Below are 21,975 nucleotides of genomic sequence, written 5' to 3'. Positions count from 1 at the left end.
ACTTGATACTTGGACAATGGTATTTGTCGAGGAGTGCTGATTTTGCCACTAGCAAGCTAATTTGAAAATTAGCCATATTTGAAAGGAAGGGTGGCAAACAGCACTGAGATTTGAAGACACTTTAACTTGATTCCAATGTTCATTGGTGCTATTTTTTTCCCTTCCTATGCTTTTCATTTACTCCAAATTTTCACACTATTCCAGGTAGCCCTCCATCTCAGATCTCCTGTTTGCTAATAAATTTGCCTCTCTTTGCTTCTGCCCTACCCATTCCCAGGGCAACTTAATCCACTTAGAAGGACAAGGGTAGCAGGCACGTTAAAACATGACCAGCTTTAAGTTCCTCCTTAGTAGACCCGCTGATGTTCCTTCATCATCATTGTGTAAAAAATACTGGAACTATCTACACAGATTACCATTATCTTGTTAAGGGCAGCTTGGTTCCTTTCATAAGTAAGTTCCTCATTGTCTCTATATAATATTGAGTTGTGAACTTAACTGCCGCACATTTTCTCTGTTTTTTAACTGTGGAACTGCATTCAGTGAACCTGGAAACCAGGAGCTGTGGTTGTTTGGGGGTCTGGAAGAAGGACCAGAGGAAACCATTTCAGCAAGAAAAATTATTGCACAGGGTTGCTGACATTTGTTGAGTTGATACGTATGGGTTTTGTTGGGAACTAAAACTGCAGATGACTTTCTTCAGGTAACAACTTGTCTTTCTGTACTTTCTGTTAGGGATATTTAAATGAAAATCCTGTCTATGAGCAGCGGAGAAACCTAGACCGCCAGGCTGGCTTCGTGGTAATCATGGAGTCAGAGCGCCGGCGCCAAGCAGGGCTGAAAAGAAAAATCGATGAAGAAAAAGAAGTTCAGAAACAAAAGAAGTTTGAGGAAAGTGAAGAGAGTAAAGCAAAACTAATCAAATTGGATGTACAAGAGCGTGAAAGTGTGGTGGAGCTAGAAGAGGAAAGAAATTACTGTTCATCTCAAAAGATAGAGCTCAGTTGCAAGCCTGGCATAAAACTAATGCTGAAAAAGGATGAGATTGAAGATGAGAAAGATGAGGAGCAAGGGATGTCCTTTGGAAAATTTAGCTGGAAGAAACCTGAGAAGGAAGAAGAGAAAAGTAGCTCGTTGGGAGCCAAGGAGGAGCATGTTGAAAGCAGCAAAGAAAGAGACGATGGCAAGGGACAAGGAACTAAGTCTGCAACAAAAACTATTGAAATTAAACTCTCGGGAAAGACTCTTATTGCTCATACGAGCCCATGGGTGCCATTTACCTCTGTAACCACCACCACACACGCAAAAATCAGACCCAATCTTCCAGTAGCTAATGTCCCACAGAGGAAAGGTAGCATCACATCTGTTAATAAGCCAGCACCTTTGGACACATTCCTCTCCATTCGGTCTTCAGGGGCTTCCAACAAGCCACTGCCTGTGGTTAAGGCTGGAATGTTGTTGGCTCCAGAAGTGATCTCCAGAGCCTTTGGTGGCGAAGAAGTGACTTTGAAAGGAAGTGTTCTAGATGTACACAAAGAACCAGATCCTTTGGCTGAAGAACCAGCCCCTGGTGTCTCTGAATGTGAGCAAACCATATTGGCTATTCCAGTTCGCCCGCCCCCACCACCCACATCTCTCAGTGACTTTAGTAAGAAAATGGAAAAACCCAAAAGTTGTTTGGCTGCTGCAAATGCTGAAGATTTGTACGGCATTTATTACAGTAGCTCAGGGAAGAGCCCCGGTGACTGCAGACTAGGCAGCAGTACACAGAACATCAAATTAGTACATGGTACTCTGAAGTCAGTGCCAAGTCAGGTCAAAATTGGGGGTGCAAGCTGTTCCAAAGAGCTGGTGCCCACAGAAAACACTGATGTGGGCATTCCCAAAGCTGCAGGCCTAGGCAAAAAAAATGAAATGGAAACAGAAGAACAAGCTGGAAGTAGGTACATACCTGATGTACAAGGTATGTCACCATGTGGAGATGATGTTTTAAGTAATCCTGAAGCAGGAATACATAATAAAAGTTGTGAAGTGACTGTTGCTCAGCATGATAGCCATGCTAAAAAGGTAATGGGCACTGCAGAGCAAGGTGATGGCAACTTTGTTATGCTCAAATTAGCTGAAAATAATGAAGAATTCAATACTGCTGCCTTGGAGATCTTGGCTGAACAACCACAACATTACAATGATGGAAATGAAGAGGCTGAGAATGTGGAATTGCATGCTCTTATCTTAGAGGGCAGTGCTGAACAATCTCTGCCAAGCATCATCAGCACAGCTGAACATGTTAAGAAAGTGGATATTGATGCTTTTGTAGTAAATAACAGTGCAGAAGACTATCAACAGTCTGATGATTTAAGCACTTTGAATGCATTCAAGGTGAAAAAAACAGAGTTGGTTGCTCGCACTTCGGAACAACCACAGGCAAGTGGAATGAAAGTATGTAGTCTCATTGAGAGGGAAGCTAAAGACATTGATGCTGTTGTGATAATAGCTGGTGCTTTATCTGATGCCCAAAAAGACTCCAGTCTGGCAGCGCAAATTAGAGATGAAATGTGTGTGTTAGATTGCAAGGCAATGCGTCCAGAACAGTGTGATGCTAATTTGGATTTCCCTATTCCAACAAAGCAGGGTCAAGATCTGGAAATGGATGGCCAAATATCACATAACACCACAAAGTATCTAAAGGAATGTGATATTAGCTTAAGCTTTTCTGAGCCAGTAGATCAAGCTGACGATGTGGAAAGCAGTGCCTCTGAGTTGGACACTCCTGCAGCCCCACTAGAGGATTGCTATACTGGCCCCAGCCCCTCTCAGCCAATGGATGAAGTTGACGATGTGACAACAGATATCTCCGTTTTGGACAGCGTTGGAGGTCAACTAGAGCATTGTGAGACGGGCTCAGGGTTTTCTGAGCAAATAGATGTGGATAAAGATGTGACCACTACTTTGAACAATGCTGAAGACCAACCAAACAAATGTGCTACTGCCCTAAACCTCTCTAAGTCACTCAAGGAAGTTAAGGATGTGAGGCTAGATGTTCCTGCTTTGGACAGTGCTGCAGATCACCCAGAGCAGTGTGATACACATATTAACATTCCTGACTCAATAGATGAGGTAAAGGATGTAGAACCAGATGTCCTAGTTTCAGATCATTTGGCAAAGCAGCTGAAGCACGATGACACTCAGCCACGTTTCTCCAATGCAATGGATGAAGTTAAGGGTATAGAAGTGGGTGCTCTTGTATCGGACAGCACTAGAGATTTGCCGGGACATTGTGATATCGGCATAAGTTTTTCTGAACCATTGGATGAGGTGGAGGATATAAAAGTGGATGATTTTATATTAGAGAACAGTGCAGAGGCTGGCATTAGCATTCTCAATCCAGTAGACAAGATGGGAGACCTGAGGGTAAATGCTCCAATATTACATAGAACTGTAGGACAGCAACAGCGCCTTGATAAAGTAGAACAGGTGAGGGATGAAGAAATAGATGGTGGTCGAGATAAACTAATTGGCAATAGTGAAATGTGCAGTTCATTTCAGACAGATCTGTGCCCTCTGCTGGATCAGCAAAGAACAGAAATAATCCATTCATTACATGTGGGTACACGTGTTACTGAGAAACAAGATACAAGTATGAGCAGTTCACTACAGTCTGAGCAGATTGGTAGCAGTAAATTAACTAATGTTCCTCAGGAACAGTGCAAGAATACATGCAGCTCACAACAGCCTAAACATAGTGAGGTGAGTGTCCCTGATGCAAGATCAGATCGGGATGAGGATGAAAGCAGCTTTCCTGAATCAGAACTTCTTAATGATAATGGTAAAATTAATATTCTAGATCCATCCATGTGTTGTGAAAGTGAAGTTAACACACTCATTCCTGAGACACAGACAGCAGGCAATGGAGCAGATCCTTCAAAGCAGCTTCCCCTTCATAATATTAATGTGAGCACCTCAGAGAGGGCAGAAAAGGACAGCAGCATGCCATCCAGCACTGGTAAAGCTGTGAGCGGTGGTCATGTGGGTACTGGAGAGGAGTACAAAGTCAGTGGCAGTCCACGCACCTCTTCTAGACGAGCAGCACAGGCTGGAAAGGCTGTGATGTACATGCAGCCTCCTGATCAGACAACTGTAAAACATGAATCAATTGAGTCTGAGGACATCCAGGCACCTAATAAGCAGCTACGTCGCAGAAGTGCAAGAAACCTTCGGTCACCAAAATAATACTGGAAAGTTGCACTGAAAGATATCTGTGGAACGGGATAAGTAACCTGCACATTAACAGACAATGAGGGACACCAAATCCTCAATGTCGAGTCTGCAGACTATTGCCTACTCTTGTCTATTTTTTACAATGTTGTGGGTGAATTTGATTTGTGTTTCTGCTTTTTTTTAGACATGCATGCTATAAAAGTTTCTCAAAAGTTTCCCAATCACATTGTAAGTGCTGTGTAGCATTATAATTTTTTCTTTTCGCTTGGTGCTGCATTATGTTAAAACGAGCACCCAGGGCACAGACATTCCACTTAAAAAAAAAAACTTAATTAAGTACAGGATATTTCCAAATCACAACTTGACCAGTTTGAGAAAACAGACGCCATCTGGTTGTAACATTTGCAAACTTGAGTTAAAGCTTTTTCAATATTACCATACTTTGTAACCATTATTCTACTGGCCAGAAGCAATGATCTGTCACTTACAGTCAAACCTTGGATGGTTTTAATGTAATTTGTAGTTCATTTTTCTGTTTATTCCCTGTATTGTACATTAAACGGCAGTGTCAAGTCTGTGTGTCTGTCTTTTGTTTCTTTATTTCCTGATTCTTCAGTGTTGTCTTCACTGAATATATAGACTTCGCTGGTGCATCTTGTCCTGTGAGTGGCAAAGTTAGTTGGTAAGAGAGGACAAGGGCATGGACCAAAATTATGATTGTTTAAACCTTTCACATTTTTTAGTAAATGCTATGCTTTGTAATATTACTGTGATGCAGTAACTTTCCAATATTACAGCGTATAGAGCAATGCAGAATAGACGAAACAGAAATGGAAAAAAAGAGGATATTCAACTTGTTCTCCTTTGCCGGAACACACTATCACAGTATCACTTTTATGGTAATTCCTGTCTGATTCTGTCTCATCTGTAATGTAAAATACACATTTTGTGAACTTGAATTGTAACTGAAAGTTGCTTGGAAGACACTTATTTGCATTATTGCTATGTTGAAATGTTATAAATAAACTTCATTTAACTGTAGCAAGGTGTCTTGTCTTTGATCATTTTGCGATTGCAGGATGTTTTGGAGTGACCACATAACCTGAGGTTCGAATTGCATGTTTCAAGGTCTCGGTGTAGTATTTTCATAAATTTATTATTACACTGCAGTATTATGTGATGACTTTGAGGGCTAGATTTAGTTTCCAGATTACCAGATCTGCATTGTAGTGGAGGAGTGTTTAAAATATGTTTTGATGTGTAGATGTGAAGCCAATATTGAAGCACAGAAATCTGCTCTCGTAATTTTTTAAATCTCAGTTACTCAAGGTCACCAAACATTATTTTGTCTGACTTGGAGAGTTGGGTAAATTGTTTCCTTCATTCTATTTCATCCTTTAAGAGTACCTAATAATTTCCATGCATCCTTTCTCTCCAAACTCTCAGCAGGGTCAAGGTACCAACTGGAATTAAAAGATGTAAGTTCTAAATTTTTAAATGCAAAGTGTCTTTTATATTAATACTATTTTGATCTTGGTTATGGTACTCAATCGTGTGTAGGTATTTCTATTCTAATCTACGATATGTTTGCATTTAAAGTTTAGATCTTTCAATGAGAATTCTGGCATTCTTGGAGAAGATGTACAATGCAGGGAATTTGTGGTATGGTGATTTGTGCTTGCTATAAACATTTGTCCATTTTTTCTTTAAAGTTCGTTTTTGTCAGTATTTTTGATGTGCTTTCTGGTATATTTGCTGAGCATGTGGACATTGATGACATATAAGTATTACTTCCTACAAATCTGCAGCTCTACAACAAGCATTTTGTAGAAACTGATTTGGAGGTTCAAATTGCTCTGACTAATCTGAGAATATTCTCTGAGATATAGTGTGTAGGCAGCAATTTAGTGCAATGACACAGCAGTTGGTGCTGCTGCATTCCTGACTTTGGAATCTGTACAATTTGCTTGTCCTGCCTGAAACTAGTTATTGCTAATTACCCTGAGTGGGAGACAAATGATCGACAAAATAATTAAATGGTAATTGATGGGAAAATGCAGAATAACAAGTCTGCAGGGGTACAGGGAATATAAAGAGGGAATAACTGCAACTGATAAGGTTGCTCTGCTTGGAATTAGCCAAAACCCGATAGGCTGCTTAAGTAACTAAGGACTATTCACGCCGAGCCCAATATAGCCTATCAACATTTGTTTTATAACCATGGCTCTTCTAGTAACTGCTCAAATACAGATTTAATGTGATATGGTCTTCCACTTTCACCCTTTTGGACTGTTCCTGACTCCACCCCTAACACTCTCCACCATTTTCTGCATGAAAACTAAATCACTCATCCTATAAATCTATGGCTCCTCATATTTGACAACTAAAGAGAAACCCTTGTTTCATCTAAACGAGGTCATAAGGAATAGGAGTAGAATTAGGCTATTCGGACCATCAGGTCTACTCCGCCATTCAATCACTCTCCCTCCTAACCCCATTCTCCTGCCATCTCCCCATAACCTCTGACACCTATACTAATCAAGAATTTAGCTATCTCTGCCTTCAAAATATCCACTGACGGCCTCCACAGCCTTCTGTGGCAAAGAATTCCAGATTCACCACCCTCTGACTAAAGAAATTTCTCCTCATCTCCTTCCTAAAAGAGTGTCCTTTAATTCTGAGGCTTTGACCTCTAGTCCTAGACTCTCCCACTCTTGGAAACATCCTCTCCACATCCTCTCCAACCAAACATTTCACTATTCTGTATGTTTCAATGAGGTCCTCCCCTCATTATTCTAAACTCCAGCGACTACAGGAGTTGCTGCCCTACAGCGAATGCAGCGCCGGAGACCCGGGTTTAATCCTGACTACGGGTGCTGTCTATGGAGTTTATATGTTCTCCCCGTGACCTGCATGGGTTTTCTCCTAGATCTTCGGTTTCTTTCCACACTCCAAAGACGTACAGGTTTGTAGGTTAATTGGCTTGGTAAATGTAAAAACAATTTGTCCTTAGTGGGTGAAGGATCGTGTTAATGTGGGGATCGCTGGTCAGCGTGGGCCGAAGGGCCTGTTTCGGCGCTGTATCTTTAAAATAAACTAAACTGCATGCCCAGTGCCGTCAAACGCTCATCATATGTGTTAACCTACTAATTCCTGGGATCATCCTTGTAAACCTCCTCTGGACCCTCTCCAGAGCAAGCACATCCTCACTCAGATATGGTGCCCAAAATTGCTCTTAATTTTCCAAATGTGGCCTTGCCAGTGCCTTATGGAGCCTCAACATTACATCCCTGTTTTTGTATACAAGCCCTCTAGAAATAAATGCTAGCATTGAGTTTGCTTTCTACTTTAACTTCTCTATTTTTACACAAGTGGGGGATAAGTCTTTGTAAAGCATTGTTGTCAGTACACATTTAGAATTATTCATGGTCGTTGGTGTGATTGTGCCATCTGAGAAAGCTTCCTTTGATATGATGCATATAATGTATCTGGATGAGAACATACAAGGCAAGATTAGCAAGTTTCCTGATGAGACAAAAGTTTGTGGTTTTGCAGATAGTGAAGATGGTTGTGAACGATTGCAACGATCAGGAATGATTGGCTAGGCGAGCGGAGGAATGGTTGATGGAATTTAATACAGAGAAGTGTGCGGTGTCGCATTTTGGGATGTTGAACAAGGGCAGGACCTACACAGTAAGTGGTAGGCCTTTGTGTAATGTAGAACAGAGGGATCTAGGAGTACAGGTGCATGGTTCCTTGAAGGTCGAGTCGCAGGTAGATAAGGTGGTCAAAAAGGCTTTTGCCATTTTGGCTTTCATCAGAGTATTGAGTACAGAAGTTGGGAGGTCATGTTGCAGTTGTATAAGAAGTTGGTGAGACTGCATTTAGAATATTGTGTTCAGTTCTGGGCACTATTATAGAAAATATATTGTCAAGCTTGAAAGGGTTCAGAAAAGATTTACGAGGATGTTGCCAGGACTAGAGGGTGTGAGCTATAGGGAGAGGTTGAGTAGGCTGGGTCTCTATTCCTTGGAGTGCAGGACGATGAGGGGAGATCTTATAGAGGTATACAAAATCATGAGAGGAATAGATAGGATAGATGCACAGAGTATTTTGCCCAGAGTAGGGGAATCGAGGACCAGAGGACATAGGTTCAAGGTGAAGGGGAAAAGATTTAATAGGACTCCGAGGGGTAACTTTTTCAAACAAAGGGTGGTGGGTGTATGGAACAAGCTTGAATAACATGAAACCTATTGATAAGCACAATTATGTAAAAAGTCACATTTCTCTGTTGTACAGACATTCATGATGACATCTGAGAGGAAGTCCTGAATTTGCTACTAAGCCACAAAATTGGATTTACATTTGGAATGTGGGCTTTCCAGAAGATGAAGCATATGGTACTGAGCTATGAGGACATAGAATTATTTTGGCAAAATGGACCAATTTGACGAACAAATTGGAAGACAATGGCAATCATAGAATATTGGGATTAATGTTGTCTTGCCAGTTATTTCTTAACTGCTTTCAGCTTAATATCACATAGAAAATAGGTGCAAGAGTAGGCCATTCGTACCACGTTCCGGCTTTTTCCCCATATCCATGATTCCCTTAGCCCTAAGAGCTAAATCTAACTCTCTTGAAAACAAGAAATCTAGCACATCCCAGTTCTGTCACCATCTCCATGCTTCTCTCCCCTATCTATCAAACAAACCTTCCTCACCTGGATCCACCTCTATCACTTGCCAGCCTTTGTTCAACCCCTCACCTCTTTATACTCCCTACCTCCCCTTTATATGACGTGCATGAAATTTGTAATTGACTATTATCATTCCTTTCAAATCTTAAACTGCTGGTTTTGAATACATTATTCAGTATGCGAATGATCTAATCCCTTTAAAAGCAACATTCATTCGTTTTGATCCCACTGAAAATATTGAGATGTTTTGAAGCTGTTCTACTGAAATTCACCTAGGCAAGGAAGAGAAGTTCCATATTGTTTTGTAAGATTTGTTGCATGTTGGCTAAAGTGTGATCACAAGAAAATCAAAGCAGGAGTAGGCCACCAGGACTCTCAAGTCAACCACTTATTCAATATGATCATGACTGATCTATCCTGACCTCAATTTCACTTTTGTGCCAGTTCCTCAAAACTCTCAATTCTTTGGTCTTTTAAATGTTTATCTATCTTTAAATTACCTTTAAATTCAATATAAGATTACTTTGTCACACATACCTGCATGCAATGAAATTCCTTGTTCATATGACATTTACAGAGTAATAATATGGTTTACATTCTTAGGCCCCCCCTCGGTCATGGCTGACCATGGGTGTCTCCAGGGTTGGAGGATGCCTGTGCGTGACTTTGTTTAACGTGGGGAGACTGGTGCACAGACAACCACACCACAGTCCTTGACACCACAGGCATGGAGTCCAAGATGACCGGAGACCCTTTTCTGCTGCAGCCTTCATCCCAGCCGTTGTGACGCTCCACTAAGGTCAGCCATCATCCTCTGCCTGTTCCACCGTTGAGGTCTTGGTTGGATCGCTCTTTGTCAGAGTCCTTCCCCTCGACCTTACCACCATGGGTGGTCCTACCAGGAGCATAGCTCCAGACGGCATCGCTCTCAGGTTCTCTGGATCACACAATCTTCTCCACCACGACAAGGTGACAATCCACGGAGAACAGGGTTTACATTAATGATTTAGATTAGAAGGCATGATTAGTAAGTTTGAAGATGGCATTTAAGTAGGTGGTATAGTTTACAGTGCAGATGGTTATCAAATAATTACAGCAAGATGTTAATCAGCTGGGCACGTGGGGTGAGAATGGCAAATGGCGTTTAATGCTGGCCCCTGAGGAATGCTTTAGAGTGGAGGGATCTAGGAGTATAAGTACACAGTTCCTTGAAAGTGGCGTCATACGTAGATAGAGTGGTCAAGAAGGCTCTCAGTACATTGCCGTTCATTAGTCACGGCAATGTGTGTAGACGAAATGTGTAAGAAGGAACTGCAGATGCTGGTTTACACCGAAGATAGATACAAAAAGCTGGAGTAACTCAGCGGGACAAGCAGCATCTCTGGAGAGAAGGGAATGGATGACGTTTCGGGTCGAGACCTTTCTTCAGAAGAAGTTACTGAGTTACTCCAGCTTTTTTGTGTAGGCGTTGGGCCGTTATATTACGATTGTACAAGACGTTGGTGAGGTTGCATTTACAGCAGGGGTTCCTAACCTTTTTTGCCCCGTTTACCCCTGGCAACTTTAATAGCACATAACAATGTTATGTCACTTATTTATGAACAACTAATGATGAACGGATACCGGTATACCAGAACCAAACACAATCGGTCAATGAAAAAAAATATGTACAAATCCAGTAAAGTCACCCCAGGTTGGGAACCCTTGGTTTAGAGCATTGCAGACACAAGGGACTGTAAATGCTGGTTTCCAAAATAAAACCACACGTAGTGCTGGTGTAACTTAGGCAGCATTCTTGCAGAACAAGTTTAGGTGACGTTTTGGGTCGGGACCCTTCTTCAAACTGATTGTAGTAGGGGAGGAGAAAGCTGGATGAGAGGTGAGGACAGGACAAAGACTGGCAAGTAATGAGTGAATATACGTGAGTGGTTTATTTGAGGGATGAACAAAGGACAAAAGTGAACAGATAAAGTGAGAGATAAGGGTAGAAGAGGGAGAAATAGGTGAACATCATGTGGGCCACAGGAAGAGGGTAGGATGAGGTTGTAGCTTAGTTACCTAAAACTGGAGAATTCGGTGTTCATACTTTTAGGTTGTAAGCTACCCATGCGGATATGAGGTGTTGTTTCTCCAGTTTGCATGTAGCCTCACTCTGATAATGGAAGAGGCCCAGCATAGAAAGGTCAGTATGGGAATGGGAAAGGGAGTAAAAATGGTGAGCAACCGGATGATCCAACAGGCCTTGGCAGAATGAGTCCAAGTGTTCAGCGAAAGAGTTGTCTAGCGTACGCATAGAGTATTTTATTCAGTTTTGGTCACCCTGCTATAGGAAAGATGTCATAAAACTCATTAAGAGCGCAGAAATGATTTACAAATATGTTGACAGGACTTAAGAAGTAGAGGTTTAGGGACAGATTGAGCAAGGTAGGACCTTATGCCTTGGAACACAGGAGGATGAGGTGATATTATAAAAGTGTATAATATCATGGGGAGTAAATAGGGTGAATACAAAGAGTCTTCTACCAAGGACAGGGGAATCAAGAACCAGAGGATACAGGTTTAAGATGAGAGAGGCAGGATTAAATAGGAACCTGAGGGGCAAATGTAGCGGCAGATTTTCATATCTTTCAGGAAATTAGCGCCCTAGCCGCTAAATGGATGAGAATGGTTGAAGGGAGTGTCTTCGAAACGCATGCGAGTTCACTCACAGAGACCTTCAGAGCTTCTTCACAGATATGGCTTCAAAACACAGTCTTTAGATGAATAAATGCTTTATTGTTGATATAAAACGGTAAAATACATCAAAATTTCTACCGACTCGTTACTACAATCTTCATCGAACTGCAGCTTATTACTTTAAACATTAGAAAACTCCTCGTGTCTCCGTAACACTGGCATGACCTTCTTTAGATCTCGCATGAACCCCGCATGGCCCGCATGGTCGAAGGGTTAACCCCATCGTCTCTCCAAATTAATCTAAAAACTAAACTTCTGCGCAAGCATCTAAGCTCCAAACACGCCCAAAAACACGTCATAAATCCCACCCACAATATAACGGGCAGTCTAAAATTTAAAGGCACATGCCATCATCAATGACATGCAAAACAGGCCAAATGGCCACTACATACCGGCCCCTAATTGTTCCGAGTATATTACGAGGCAATTACTAATAAACATTTAAAAAGTGGCCATAAAGGCATAACATAAATCAAAAGCAAAAGGTCAGGGAATAAAACCCTGTGGCCCCTCGTCGGGAAATTGAACCCCGGTCTCCCGCGTGACAGGCGGGGATACTAAACCACTATATTAACGAAGGAAAAAATAGCATGCACTATATATCCGCAATCAGACTCTTCCATCTTCACTTTCACCTTCTAGAAACAAGCACAAGTAGGTTATTAATCTTATTAAAACACTAGTTTTAGTTGGATTTAGTCGTATCGTGCATACCAAACCCTTAAAATCAGGCATGATACCGAGTATATAGCCCAAAACATAATAGTCCAAAGCTTTGATAGCATGAAATGTCTTCCTCCATGTCCGATCAACTCATGGATGTGTTGTAACAGCAATGTTGAAGTATGAAAATCCTTCAAAAGAATAACAGGATCTTTAGTAATAAAGTTCACCGTTAGGTTTGATTTAATGTCCGGATCATTAGCAGAGATTTCAAATCCCAGCTCAAGCTTTGGCCATTCTCTGTCTAGCTTGCAGAAAGATTTTAGTTCATTGATCCATTTCTTCTCGATTAAGAAACTGTTCACTTTCAGTTCTCTGGAATCTTTATTCGCAGAATTTTCTTCTGTCAACATATTTCAGTTGCACCAGATTAGTAACTCCCAATGCTCTTTCCATTGGCAGATCGTCTTTGTCCAAATCCAACTCTCTGGTTTCTTTGGCTCTATCATCTAGTGGAATGCTTTCACAATTGTCGCTGTCCCACTTAGAAAGTATGAATCTTCCCTTATTGCAAAGAGGTCAGACATGTCAGTAGACATGGATTTTAAGCAATCATCCTTGTAGAAATTATTCTTCAAAGAGAATCTTCAAAGAGAAATTTACTATTCTCGTCAAACTTGCGTTTCAAAGTCTGAGTTCAAAGTACGTTGCACTGCCATACGACGATTATTCGGCAGATTAACACTTTCTTGTTTGAAAGGTAAGTCCACACAATATTGTCCGTCAGTTTTCACTGAGTAGTTCGTAATATCCATGAACTTCAACTCTTCATTCGACATCTCTTCAGACTCCTTGCTGGTACTTTCATTGAAGTCATGATTGTATGGCTTGTTCACCGTCTTTTCGTGGTTCCTTTTCAAGGAGCCATAGATAACCCATCCAAGTCGGGTTTTCGTAGCATATGGTCCATCACCTTGGCTCCTAACAATCTGTATAGGTTCCAAAGCCTTCAAAACATTCGTTCCAATCAATAGATCAACACTAGAATTTATTTCAGATATCTTGACATCCTTCAGGTAAGGCCATTGCTTCATTTCTTCATGTCTTGGTATATTTTGACGACCAACAGGCATAGTTCCATGAGTAAACACTTCAGATATCGGTATGAAATTATCTTCATCCAAACTGGATATCTCCATACTCGTAATGTAATGACTCCTGCTCTCTTTATCTTTATTCATGGTACGTAATCGAATCTTAGTCTCTTCTGTGATATTCAATCTTCTCGTCAGGTTTTCTGTGCAAAAGGTAGTTGAACTTCCATGATCCAGAAAAGCATATGTTTGCAACACTGTATTCGTCTTGCTGTTCCTTACTAGCACTGGTAAGATAGAAAAATTACAAGCTTCATCCCCGGCCCCAATATGAGCAGTTACTTGAGGCAAAGTGATAGCATTTCTAGTAGTTGGCCCTGTTCTGTTTGCTCCGGTTCTTCTATTTGCTCTGGTAACTCATCATCCGTTTGTTCCAGTTCTTCTTCTTCCCAATGCTCTGGTAGCTCTTCTTCGGTATGAAGTGCTTCAGGATGATATTGTTTGCACTCATAACAAATTACAGGACTCTTACAGTCTCTGGCTATATATCCCTTTTTCAAACATCCAAAACAGATTCCCTTCTCTTTCAAGAAATCCATCTTGTCTTCATATTCTTTCATCTTGAAACTTCTTGAAAAGTTGTGACCAACTTCATCACATACCAAACAAAATACTATTTGCTTGCTAGTAGACACATTTTTTTTTCTTCCATCAGTCTTTTCCACAGGTCTGGTCGTGATAGCAAAACTATTTCCCATAGGTTCAGATCTTTCTTCAGTTTTGGTAAAGGTAGAACCTTTGTTAGTTGTTGCAAGTGGTTTGTGCTCTTCAATAGTCCAGTGCGGTTCTAACATGTTCTGTACTTCTCTGTCCATGAATTCCACCAGGTTTGGTAGCCTGGCTCCTTGGTTCTTTTCATCTCTAATTTTGCCTGTTTCGTCTCTCCACTTTTCTCTCAGTCTTCTGGGCAACTTGTTCAAGATGATTCTAGTATTACTTGGAAGATTTATTTCTTCTATGTGGCCGAGATTTCTCGTCGAGCTACAACAATTTCTTAGAAATATTGCATAGTCACTCAATGCCTCCACATCTTCTGGCTTGATTTCTTTCCAAGCATGGGCCTTCTCCATGTATGCGTTAGCAATTCTCTGTTCATCACCAAAACGTTCTTTAAGTAGTCTTCTCGCCTTTTTATAGTCATGGTTGCCTTGCTCTTTCTGACAACTTTCCACAAGCTCTTTCACACTTCCACTTGTGTACTTCACCAGAAATCGTAAGCATTCCTTTTCATCCATAACTTTTGTTTCTAATATTTCTTCTAATGCCTTTACGAAAGCTTCATACTGCAAAGGATCTCCACCATACCTAGGAATTTCTACTGGTGGTAAAATGAGAGAAGTATTTTGTCGAGCTATGATCTCATTGAATTCAGATTGCCTATTCAACAGTGCCAATAATCCATCCTGATAACTCTGGCTTGGCTCCACCTATTGATAAACAGGCCTTTGTGATTCAAACTGGCCCCAGACCTCGAAAAAGCATGGTCCTCTATTGGTTTGTCTCGAGCATCCACAGACGCTCCAATAGTAATTGGTTTTGATCTAGCACTCATTTGCTGAGAAGTTTCACCCATCTTCCTTTGTTCCAATGGGTTTTCAAAGCCTAGAAATTCGATGGACCTCGATTGTGGAATTGATCCAACTGCCAATTCACTTTGAGCAGTTTTTCTTCTTGGTCCAGAGCTCATCGTCCTCGACAATCTAGAGCTGCATCTTGACCCCTCACTTTCCAGTAGCTCCTTCTTTGCTTTGGCCACCGCCATCTTTGTGTCTAGTTCCAGTTGTCCCTTACGTCTTCTCAGCTTCTCATTCTGTCACGTCATCTGTTCTTGTTCTTCCTCAATCTCATGTTTCTTCTTCATGGCATCCGCTTCTATTGAGAGAACAGCTAGTTCAGCTTTAGCTCCCAATCGAGCAGAAGCCCTCGAAACCGAACTGGCTGAAGAACCAGATTTATGTCTTAATCCTCGTGAAGATATATTGGAGATATTATCTTGTCGTGTAATTTCATCTTCCTTTCTGCTTGTTGCTTCGCACTTCCAGCTACTAAGCTCGTAACCCCGCGATCGGAGCACTTTTTCGCGGTAAGTTATCGCAGGCAGCTCCGAGATTAGCTGTTAAAGACTTATTACTCCACAACACGCTGGCATTGGTGAAAATGTTTAATTGACTGTGTTATGGATACATATAGTTTAGGCCCTTAACTTCATGAATGAATGAATGAGTGAATGAATGAGTGAATGAATGAATGAATGAATGAATGAATGAATGAATGAATGAATGAATGAATGAATGAATGAATGAATGATTGAATGAATGAACGAATGAGTAAATGAATGAATTTATTCACATTATAAAAGGGTGCAATTAAATTAATTAAAGTCCATACAGATAGATTTTCATGAATTCAGACTTTAGATCTTACCTTTCAGTTAGAGTTGATTCCTGGCTGTCTTCTTTGTGTTCCAGCACCTCAGCAGCGACTTTGCTTTCAAGGCTTTCTTCCACCTCTATCCACTTAGCAGCACATTCTTCAGCCTTTTTAATGCTTTTCTCACTAAATTCAATTACCCTGCTGCAAGTTTCCACGACATGTATTCCACAGAACAACAAATCGGAATCTCCAGTAAAACAGGCATCAGTGAAGCCCTATCAGCTATGTTGTGTGCTAGCCTGAAGCAAAGTGCGTGATTTGGCCAACTGGCAGACAACTCAATGTTAAACTTGCTTTGATTGGACTAAAGATTACCCGAAATGTTTCCGTTTTTTTTCTAATTTAATAAAAAATGTGCAAGTCTTGTGCATGACGAGTTTCAGGGGAGATTTATATAATTTTTTTACACAATATGTGAAAATTTCATGTATTTTGGTGAGTTGGGTCACGAAACAGTAGAATAAAGCTCCTCGGCCCACAGCCTAGTTGTAGCATTGCTGGAAAGCATGTGTGAAAGGTGATTGGTTCAGGAGTCTGATAGCAATGCGTAGGAAGCATTTCCTTTTAGATTTGGACATCTGGGCTTTCAAGCTCCTGACATGGATGTTCTTATTGTCAATGTTATCTAAAGCTCAATGCAACGAAAGAGAGAAAACATCCTCTGGAGACCTGTTTTTTTTCTTTACTTAAATTGCAAGGTGTCTAGATTGCTTGGGATATTGGTGTCAATCATTAGATATATCTAATAATCTGGCCTTCTGTCTCTTGTGAGAGAAGAAATTTCTACACGAATGGTTTAGAATTTCTTAGCTATTTTCCCTGGTTCCAGACTCCCACGAGTGTTAACATCCTAACATTGACCTGTCAAGCCTTCCTTAATAAGGTCATCCCTCATTCTTCCAAACTCTAAGGAATACAGGCAGAAACTGTCTTGCCTTCCTTGATTTTGGACAGCTCTATAATCCAGAAATTAGTCATGTGAATCTCCATTTGTTTTGAACTGCCTCCAATGGTACTATTTTTTTAATGATTTGATCAAAACCTGTACTCGGTGTTTGAGGTATAATAATAATAATAATACATTTTATTTAATGGGCGCCTTTCAGACATCTCAAGGACACCTTACATGGTAATCGGAATAACATATAATCGAAATATAACAAGTAATAAAGACATCACAGAGACACAAATTAAAAACAGAATTCAATCCAAAAACAGAAAATCAAAAACACAGTGTGAAGAGAGAGCAGCGGCAGCCAAAGCGCGCCAGCGTTCACTCTCTCTTCACGGCAGCCATCTTGGACAGACCTACAGGACTACAAATTAGACAAAAAAATCATCCCCCCACAATGGAAGGCACAATGTCCAATTCTGTATAACTAACACAAACTTCCTATTAAACTCAATCCTTTCCAATAAAAGCCAGTGTGCCAATTTGCCTTCCGAACTACTTGTTGGAGTAGCTTAACTGTTTGAAATTCATACACGAGATTCCACTGATCTTTACGAATTTGTATTTCCTCCTGTTTACATAGAACTCTGAAAATGCACCCTAAGGTATATGGCTATTGGATATGAGACAATTCTCCAACTGGCCTAATTCTGCTTCTGTCACTTATGATCTAAGTGAACATAGAACATAAGAGTGTCGAACATTACAGCACAAGAACAGGCCCTTCAGCCCAAAGTGTCTGATGCACACGATGTCAAGTTAAACTAACTGCTATACTTAATGCACTGTCCAATTAAAGGAACCATGCCAGGTTCCCTCTTCACCACCCTTTCTACCCGTCTCCTTTTTTTGCAAACTCCAATAAACTAAACTCCAGAGGTTACAATCTTAGTTTAACCTATAAACATTGAAAAGTACAGCAGAGGAGCAGGCGCTTTGGCCCACAATATCTGTGCTGACCATGATGCCGAGGCCGAAGGGCTTGGATTAATTATATTGTCAGAAATTTTGAAAGTTATAAGGAAGAAGAATAGATGGTAGTATGTTTAACCAAAGAGCTTACATACTGGGGGAAATAACAGGAAAAATTATCAACACTAGGATCGTAAGGATGTTAGTGAGGCAATAAATTGATTTATCATGGTGTTTATAGACTATCCGCAGACAGCTAGTTTGGTTAAAATAATCATTGGAGGTTGCAAACTAAACTGGGTTGAGCGGGAGCTTGATTAGTGAGGGTGTTAAGGGTTATTGGATAAAGGCAGGAGAATGGGGTTGAGAATGAATCAGCCATTGTCGAATGGCGGAGTAGACCAGATAGCCCGAATTGCCTAATTCTGCTTCAATATAACGTATGCAACAAATTGTATTACCTCACATTTGTCTGGATTTAATTCCACCTGCCACCACTCTGTTAAACTAGAGGTGGGAAAGTTGTTGCATGGTATTCTTATGAATAAGATCTACCAGCATTTGGATAGGCATGGACTCACTGACAATAATCACCATGGCTTTGTGCATGGGAAATTGTGTCTCACAAATCAAAAGTTTTTTGAAGAGGTCACCAAGAGGATCGATGGGAGCAGGGCAGTGGATGTTGTCTATTTCAAGTTCCTGCACGGTAGGCTAGTCTTGAAAGTTACATCACATGGAATCCAAGGTAAGCAGGCCAATTGGATTGAAAATTGGTTTGGAGGAAGGAGTCAGTGCTGTGGAGGGATGTTTTTCTGATTAGAGTTATGATCAGTGGAGTGTCGCAGAGGTTGCTATTTGTCATCCAAATTGTTGTTATAAATATATTATAAAAATCAATTTAGTTAATATTGTTAGTAAGTTTGCAGATTACACCAAAATAGGTGATATGGAAGTTTTAGGATTTAGAGTTATTATTGTCATGCTTACTGAGGCACCCTTTTGTTGTGTATGCTATCCAGGCGGGTCAGATATACTATAGAGCAAAGGGGAAAATACAGAATATAGTTCTCAGCATTGGTGCACATCAGTTCCATAGACAATGTCCACAAAGGGGTAGAGGTGAATCGGATAGTACCCTAGTATATTTGGAAGACAGTTCAGAAGCCTGATAACAGAGGGGAAGAAGCTAGTCCTGACTCTACTGGTGCACGCTTTCAAGCTTCTGTACCCTCTGCCAGATGGGAGCAAGGAGAAGCAGGAATGACCAGGGTGAGAGAAGTCTTTAATTAGATAGTGAGGAAGGATATCTAAATTTACTACATGATCTAAATCCATGATGTGAAGGTGGGCCAGGGAATAGCAAATGGAATTTCACCCTGACAAGTGTAAGTTGTTACATTTTGGTATGTAAAACCAGGGCAAGATTTGCACAATAATTGGTGGAGCTTGGAGAGTGTTATATATCAGAGAGATCTGGAAGTACAGGTGTAGGGTTCTCTAAAAGTGATGAGTCAGGTGGACAGTGTGGTATAGACGGCATTTGGCATGCTTGCCTTCATTGAGAAGTATATTGTATACAAAATGCACACGTACTGTTGCATAAAATTGTGATGCAGCTGTACGTCGTGAATGAGACCTCACTTGCAGTACTGTGTGAAGTTCTAGTCGCCCAGCTATAGGAAGGATGTCATTAAGTTGGTAAGAGTTCAGAAGAAATTTACCAGGATGCTACCTGCACTTGCAGGTTTGGGTTATAGGAAAATTAATAGGCTGGGACTTTTATCTTTAGTGCGTAGGAAGTAGAGGGATGACCTATTCAGGTGTATAAAATCATGAGCTTCATGGATAAAATGGACGCTCGCCGTCTTTTTAGGGTGGGAGGATTCTAAAACTAGAGTGCATAAGCTTAAGGTGAGAGGGGAGAGATTTAGGAGAGACCTCATGGACAACCTTTTCACTTAGAGGATCGTCCGTATCAGAAAAGAGCTTCCAGACTAACGTGTAGATACAAATACAATTACCACTTTTGAAAGACATTTGGACTAATATGTGGATAGGAAGGGCTTGGAGGGCTATGACCAAATGCAGCAAATGAGACTAGCCCAGAATACCAACTTAGTCAGCATAGGCATGCTTATCAGATGAGCTTGTTTCCCTGCTGTACAGCTGACTCAATCCATATCCTTCTGCAGCTATCCTCACTACCTATAACTCTACCACTCTTCCATGTCATCAGCAAATTTACTTAGAGTAATTTACTTAACATAATTATTATCAAGCCAATTTTGGATCAAGTTTCCCAAAACATCTTAAAAAACCATTTGCCCTAATTTTGTGGACTAGCCCATCCACCACAAAGAACTCAAAATTCCATGTATATACCTTGTCTACCCTTTGCCTTAATTGATTTTCTTGATAATTTCCTTGAAAAACCAACTCAGAGCCCCAGCAATTTCATCCCTTGCCTCACATAAGACTGATGTATTTCATCAGCCATATGATTTGCCCACCATAATGGACAAATATATCTCTACTACTTCCTCTTTCTTGATATGCACATGTAACACACTTTAAGCAAACCCGAACTTTCCACTCTCCCCATCCTTCTCGCTGGTGAATATTGATGCAAAGTATTCATTCAGGACACGACACATCCCTTGGCACCAGACAAAGACGTGCTTTTGGAACCTGAGGCACCCTTTTGCTTTTAACGTACTTGTACAAGGTTTTAGAATTCCCTTTAATTCAGTCACCCTGGGCCATTTTCTGTCTCATTTTGGTTTTCAGAGCAGCTGTTTGAATATCTTCCACTATTTACCTGCTGTCCTTTCCCTTAGTTTATTTCCCAGTTCTCCGTGGACAATTCCACTCATAAAATTCAATTCTCATTATCTAAGAAATAATGGTTTTGATCCATTAGTATTGAGCCTCAAACTACATTAGGAAGTATGTCATATTGTGTTCATTATCTTTAACCACAAGGTTAAATCTTTCACATTACTCGTATCTAATTTCGCAGGATGATGCCACAGGCAACGTTTTACAGGCACCATGCAGGAGAACACCTGAAAAATCATATTTTGACCTTTGTATACTGAAATCTGCAGCCATAACTGCAGGAGTAGGAATGGCCTTTTACACCATTTAAATGTATTTGAAATATTTTACTCGCCCAACAGCTTCAGCGGATCTGACCCCTCAAAATGCAAGCACAGCATCTGGAAGTGTTGAGGAGACCCCCATCGTGCCAGGAAAAGTGGTCACCGGGGCAGATTTCAGGTAAGACCTCAAGTGGTGTGACTTACACCTTCCCCCCCCCTCTCCCCTCCTCTCCATAGCATTGTTCAGGCCAATCTACAATCATTTGAGACCAAGATAGAAGACACGAGTAAGACTGCTGTATCTGAGGAGTTGCTGCACACTGTTTCACAGAAACGTGGGTCACCCCAAACTCTCCGGACACAGGGCTGCAGCCTAAAGGTTTTTGCATCCATGGCGGGCCAGATGGCACAGTCGGGGAAGGGAAGAGGTCACGATCAACTATCAACAATCAACAATAAGAGAGCCACGGTCAACAAGCACGAAATGCCGTATCCTGGAGCCTTCCTCGTCATCACCACCAGCAACACATTATCTTCAGTTCCAGAGAACTTAACATTCTCGGCCACCTCCATAACGCCATCGGAAATGACAACAATCCAAACCTCACCTGCACTTTGGAGAATCTGACCACTTCCTGCCTACAGAGAGAAACTGAAAACCATGGTACTGGTGAAGAGGACAATGAAATGCTGAACTGGGGAGGCTGAGAGGTGGTTGCAGGACTGCTTCAAATTAGTGGACTGGGTCCTGTTCAAGATTCATCAGCAAACCTGATTGAATATGTCACAAACTTCATAAGGAACCTCCTGGAAGAGTGTGTACTGACAAAAACGTTCTGTATCTTCCATTATTAGAAGCACAGGATGAACCAGGAGAGTCGTAATCTGCTGAGGGCAAGATATATGATGTTGAGGACTTTAGTGTTTAAGCGTTTGGCCTTTAGCGATCTAGTACCACACAAGAAGTCCAGGTACGATCTCTTGAAAGCCATCAAAAGAGTGAGACATGATTTCAGGCTAAAGTGGAGTGAATGAACTGACGCTTGACAACTGTGGCAGGGCTTACACAACAAGACAAAACTGGCTAGCATAAGTGGCACTGAT

General features: G+C 41.0%; 1 protein-coding gene and 1 long non-coding RNA gene across 5 annotated transcripts in view; one reads left to right on the top strand and one right to left on the bottom strand.

The window, feature by feature from the left end:
• The window catches only part of znf318 (zinc finger protein 318), a 77,288-nt gene extending 72,029 nt beyond the window's left edge, over window positions 1-5,259 (top strand). For all 4 annotated transcript variants that reach the window (XM_033020515.1, XM_033020514.1, XM_033020517.1 and 1 more), the window contains one exon: window positions 736-5,259. In XM_033020515.1, the coding sequence (XP_032876406.1) occupies window positions 736-4,230 (3,495 nt within the window). In that variant the 3' untranslated portion in view covers window positions 4,231-5,259. The remainder of the gene's footprint in view (window positions 1-735) is intronic.
• Window positions 5,260-9,691: 4,432 nt separating this feature from the next.
• On the bottom strand, window positions 9,692-21,022 carry LOC116972926. The gene is made up of 3 exons (XR_004411954.1): window positions 20,948-21,022; window positions 19,412-19,419; window positions 9,692-9,706 (listed from the first exon to the last, which is right to left on the bottom strand). It is a non-coding gene; the product is annotated as an uncharacterized LOC116972926 (long non-coding RNA).
• Window positions 21,023-21,975: the final 953 nt, after the last annotated feature.

The sequence above is a fragment of the Amblyraja radiata genome, chromosome 5 (genome assembly GCF_010909765.2).
Source record: "Amblyraja radiata isolate CabotCenter1 chromosome 5, sAmbRad1.1.pri, whole genome shotgun sequence".
In the NCBI taxonomy this organism is placed as follows: domain Eukaryota; kingdom Metazoa; phylum Chordata; class Chondrichthyes; order Rajiformes; family Rajidae; genus Amblyraja; species Amblyraja radiata.
This window is presented reverse-complemented; position numbering and strand designations above follow the sequence as displayed.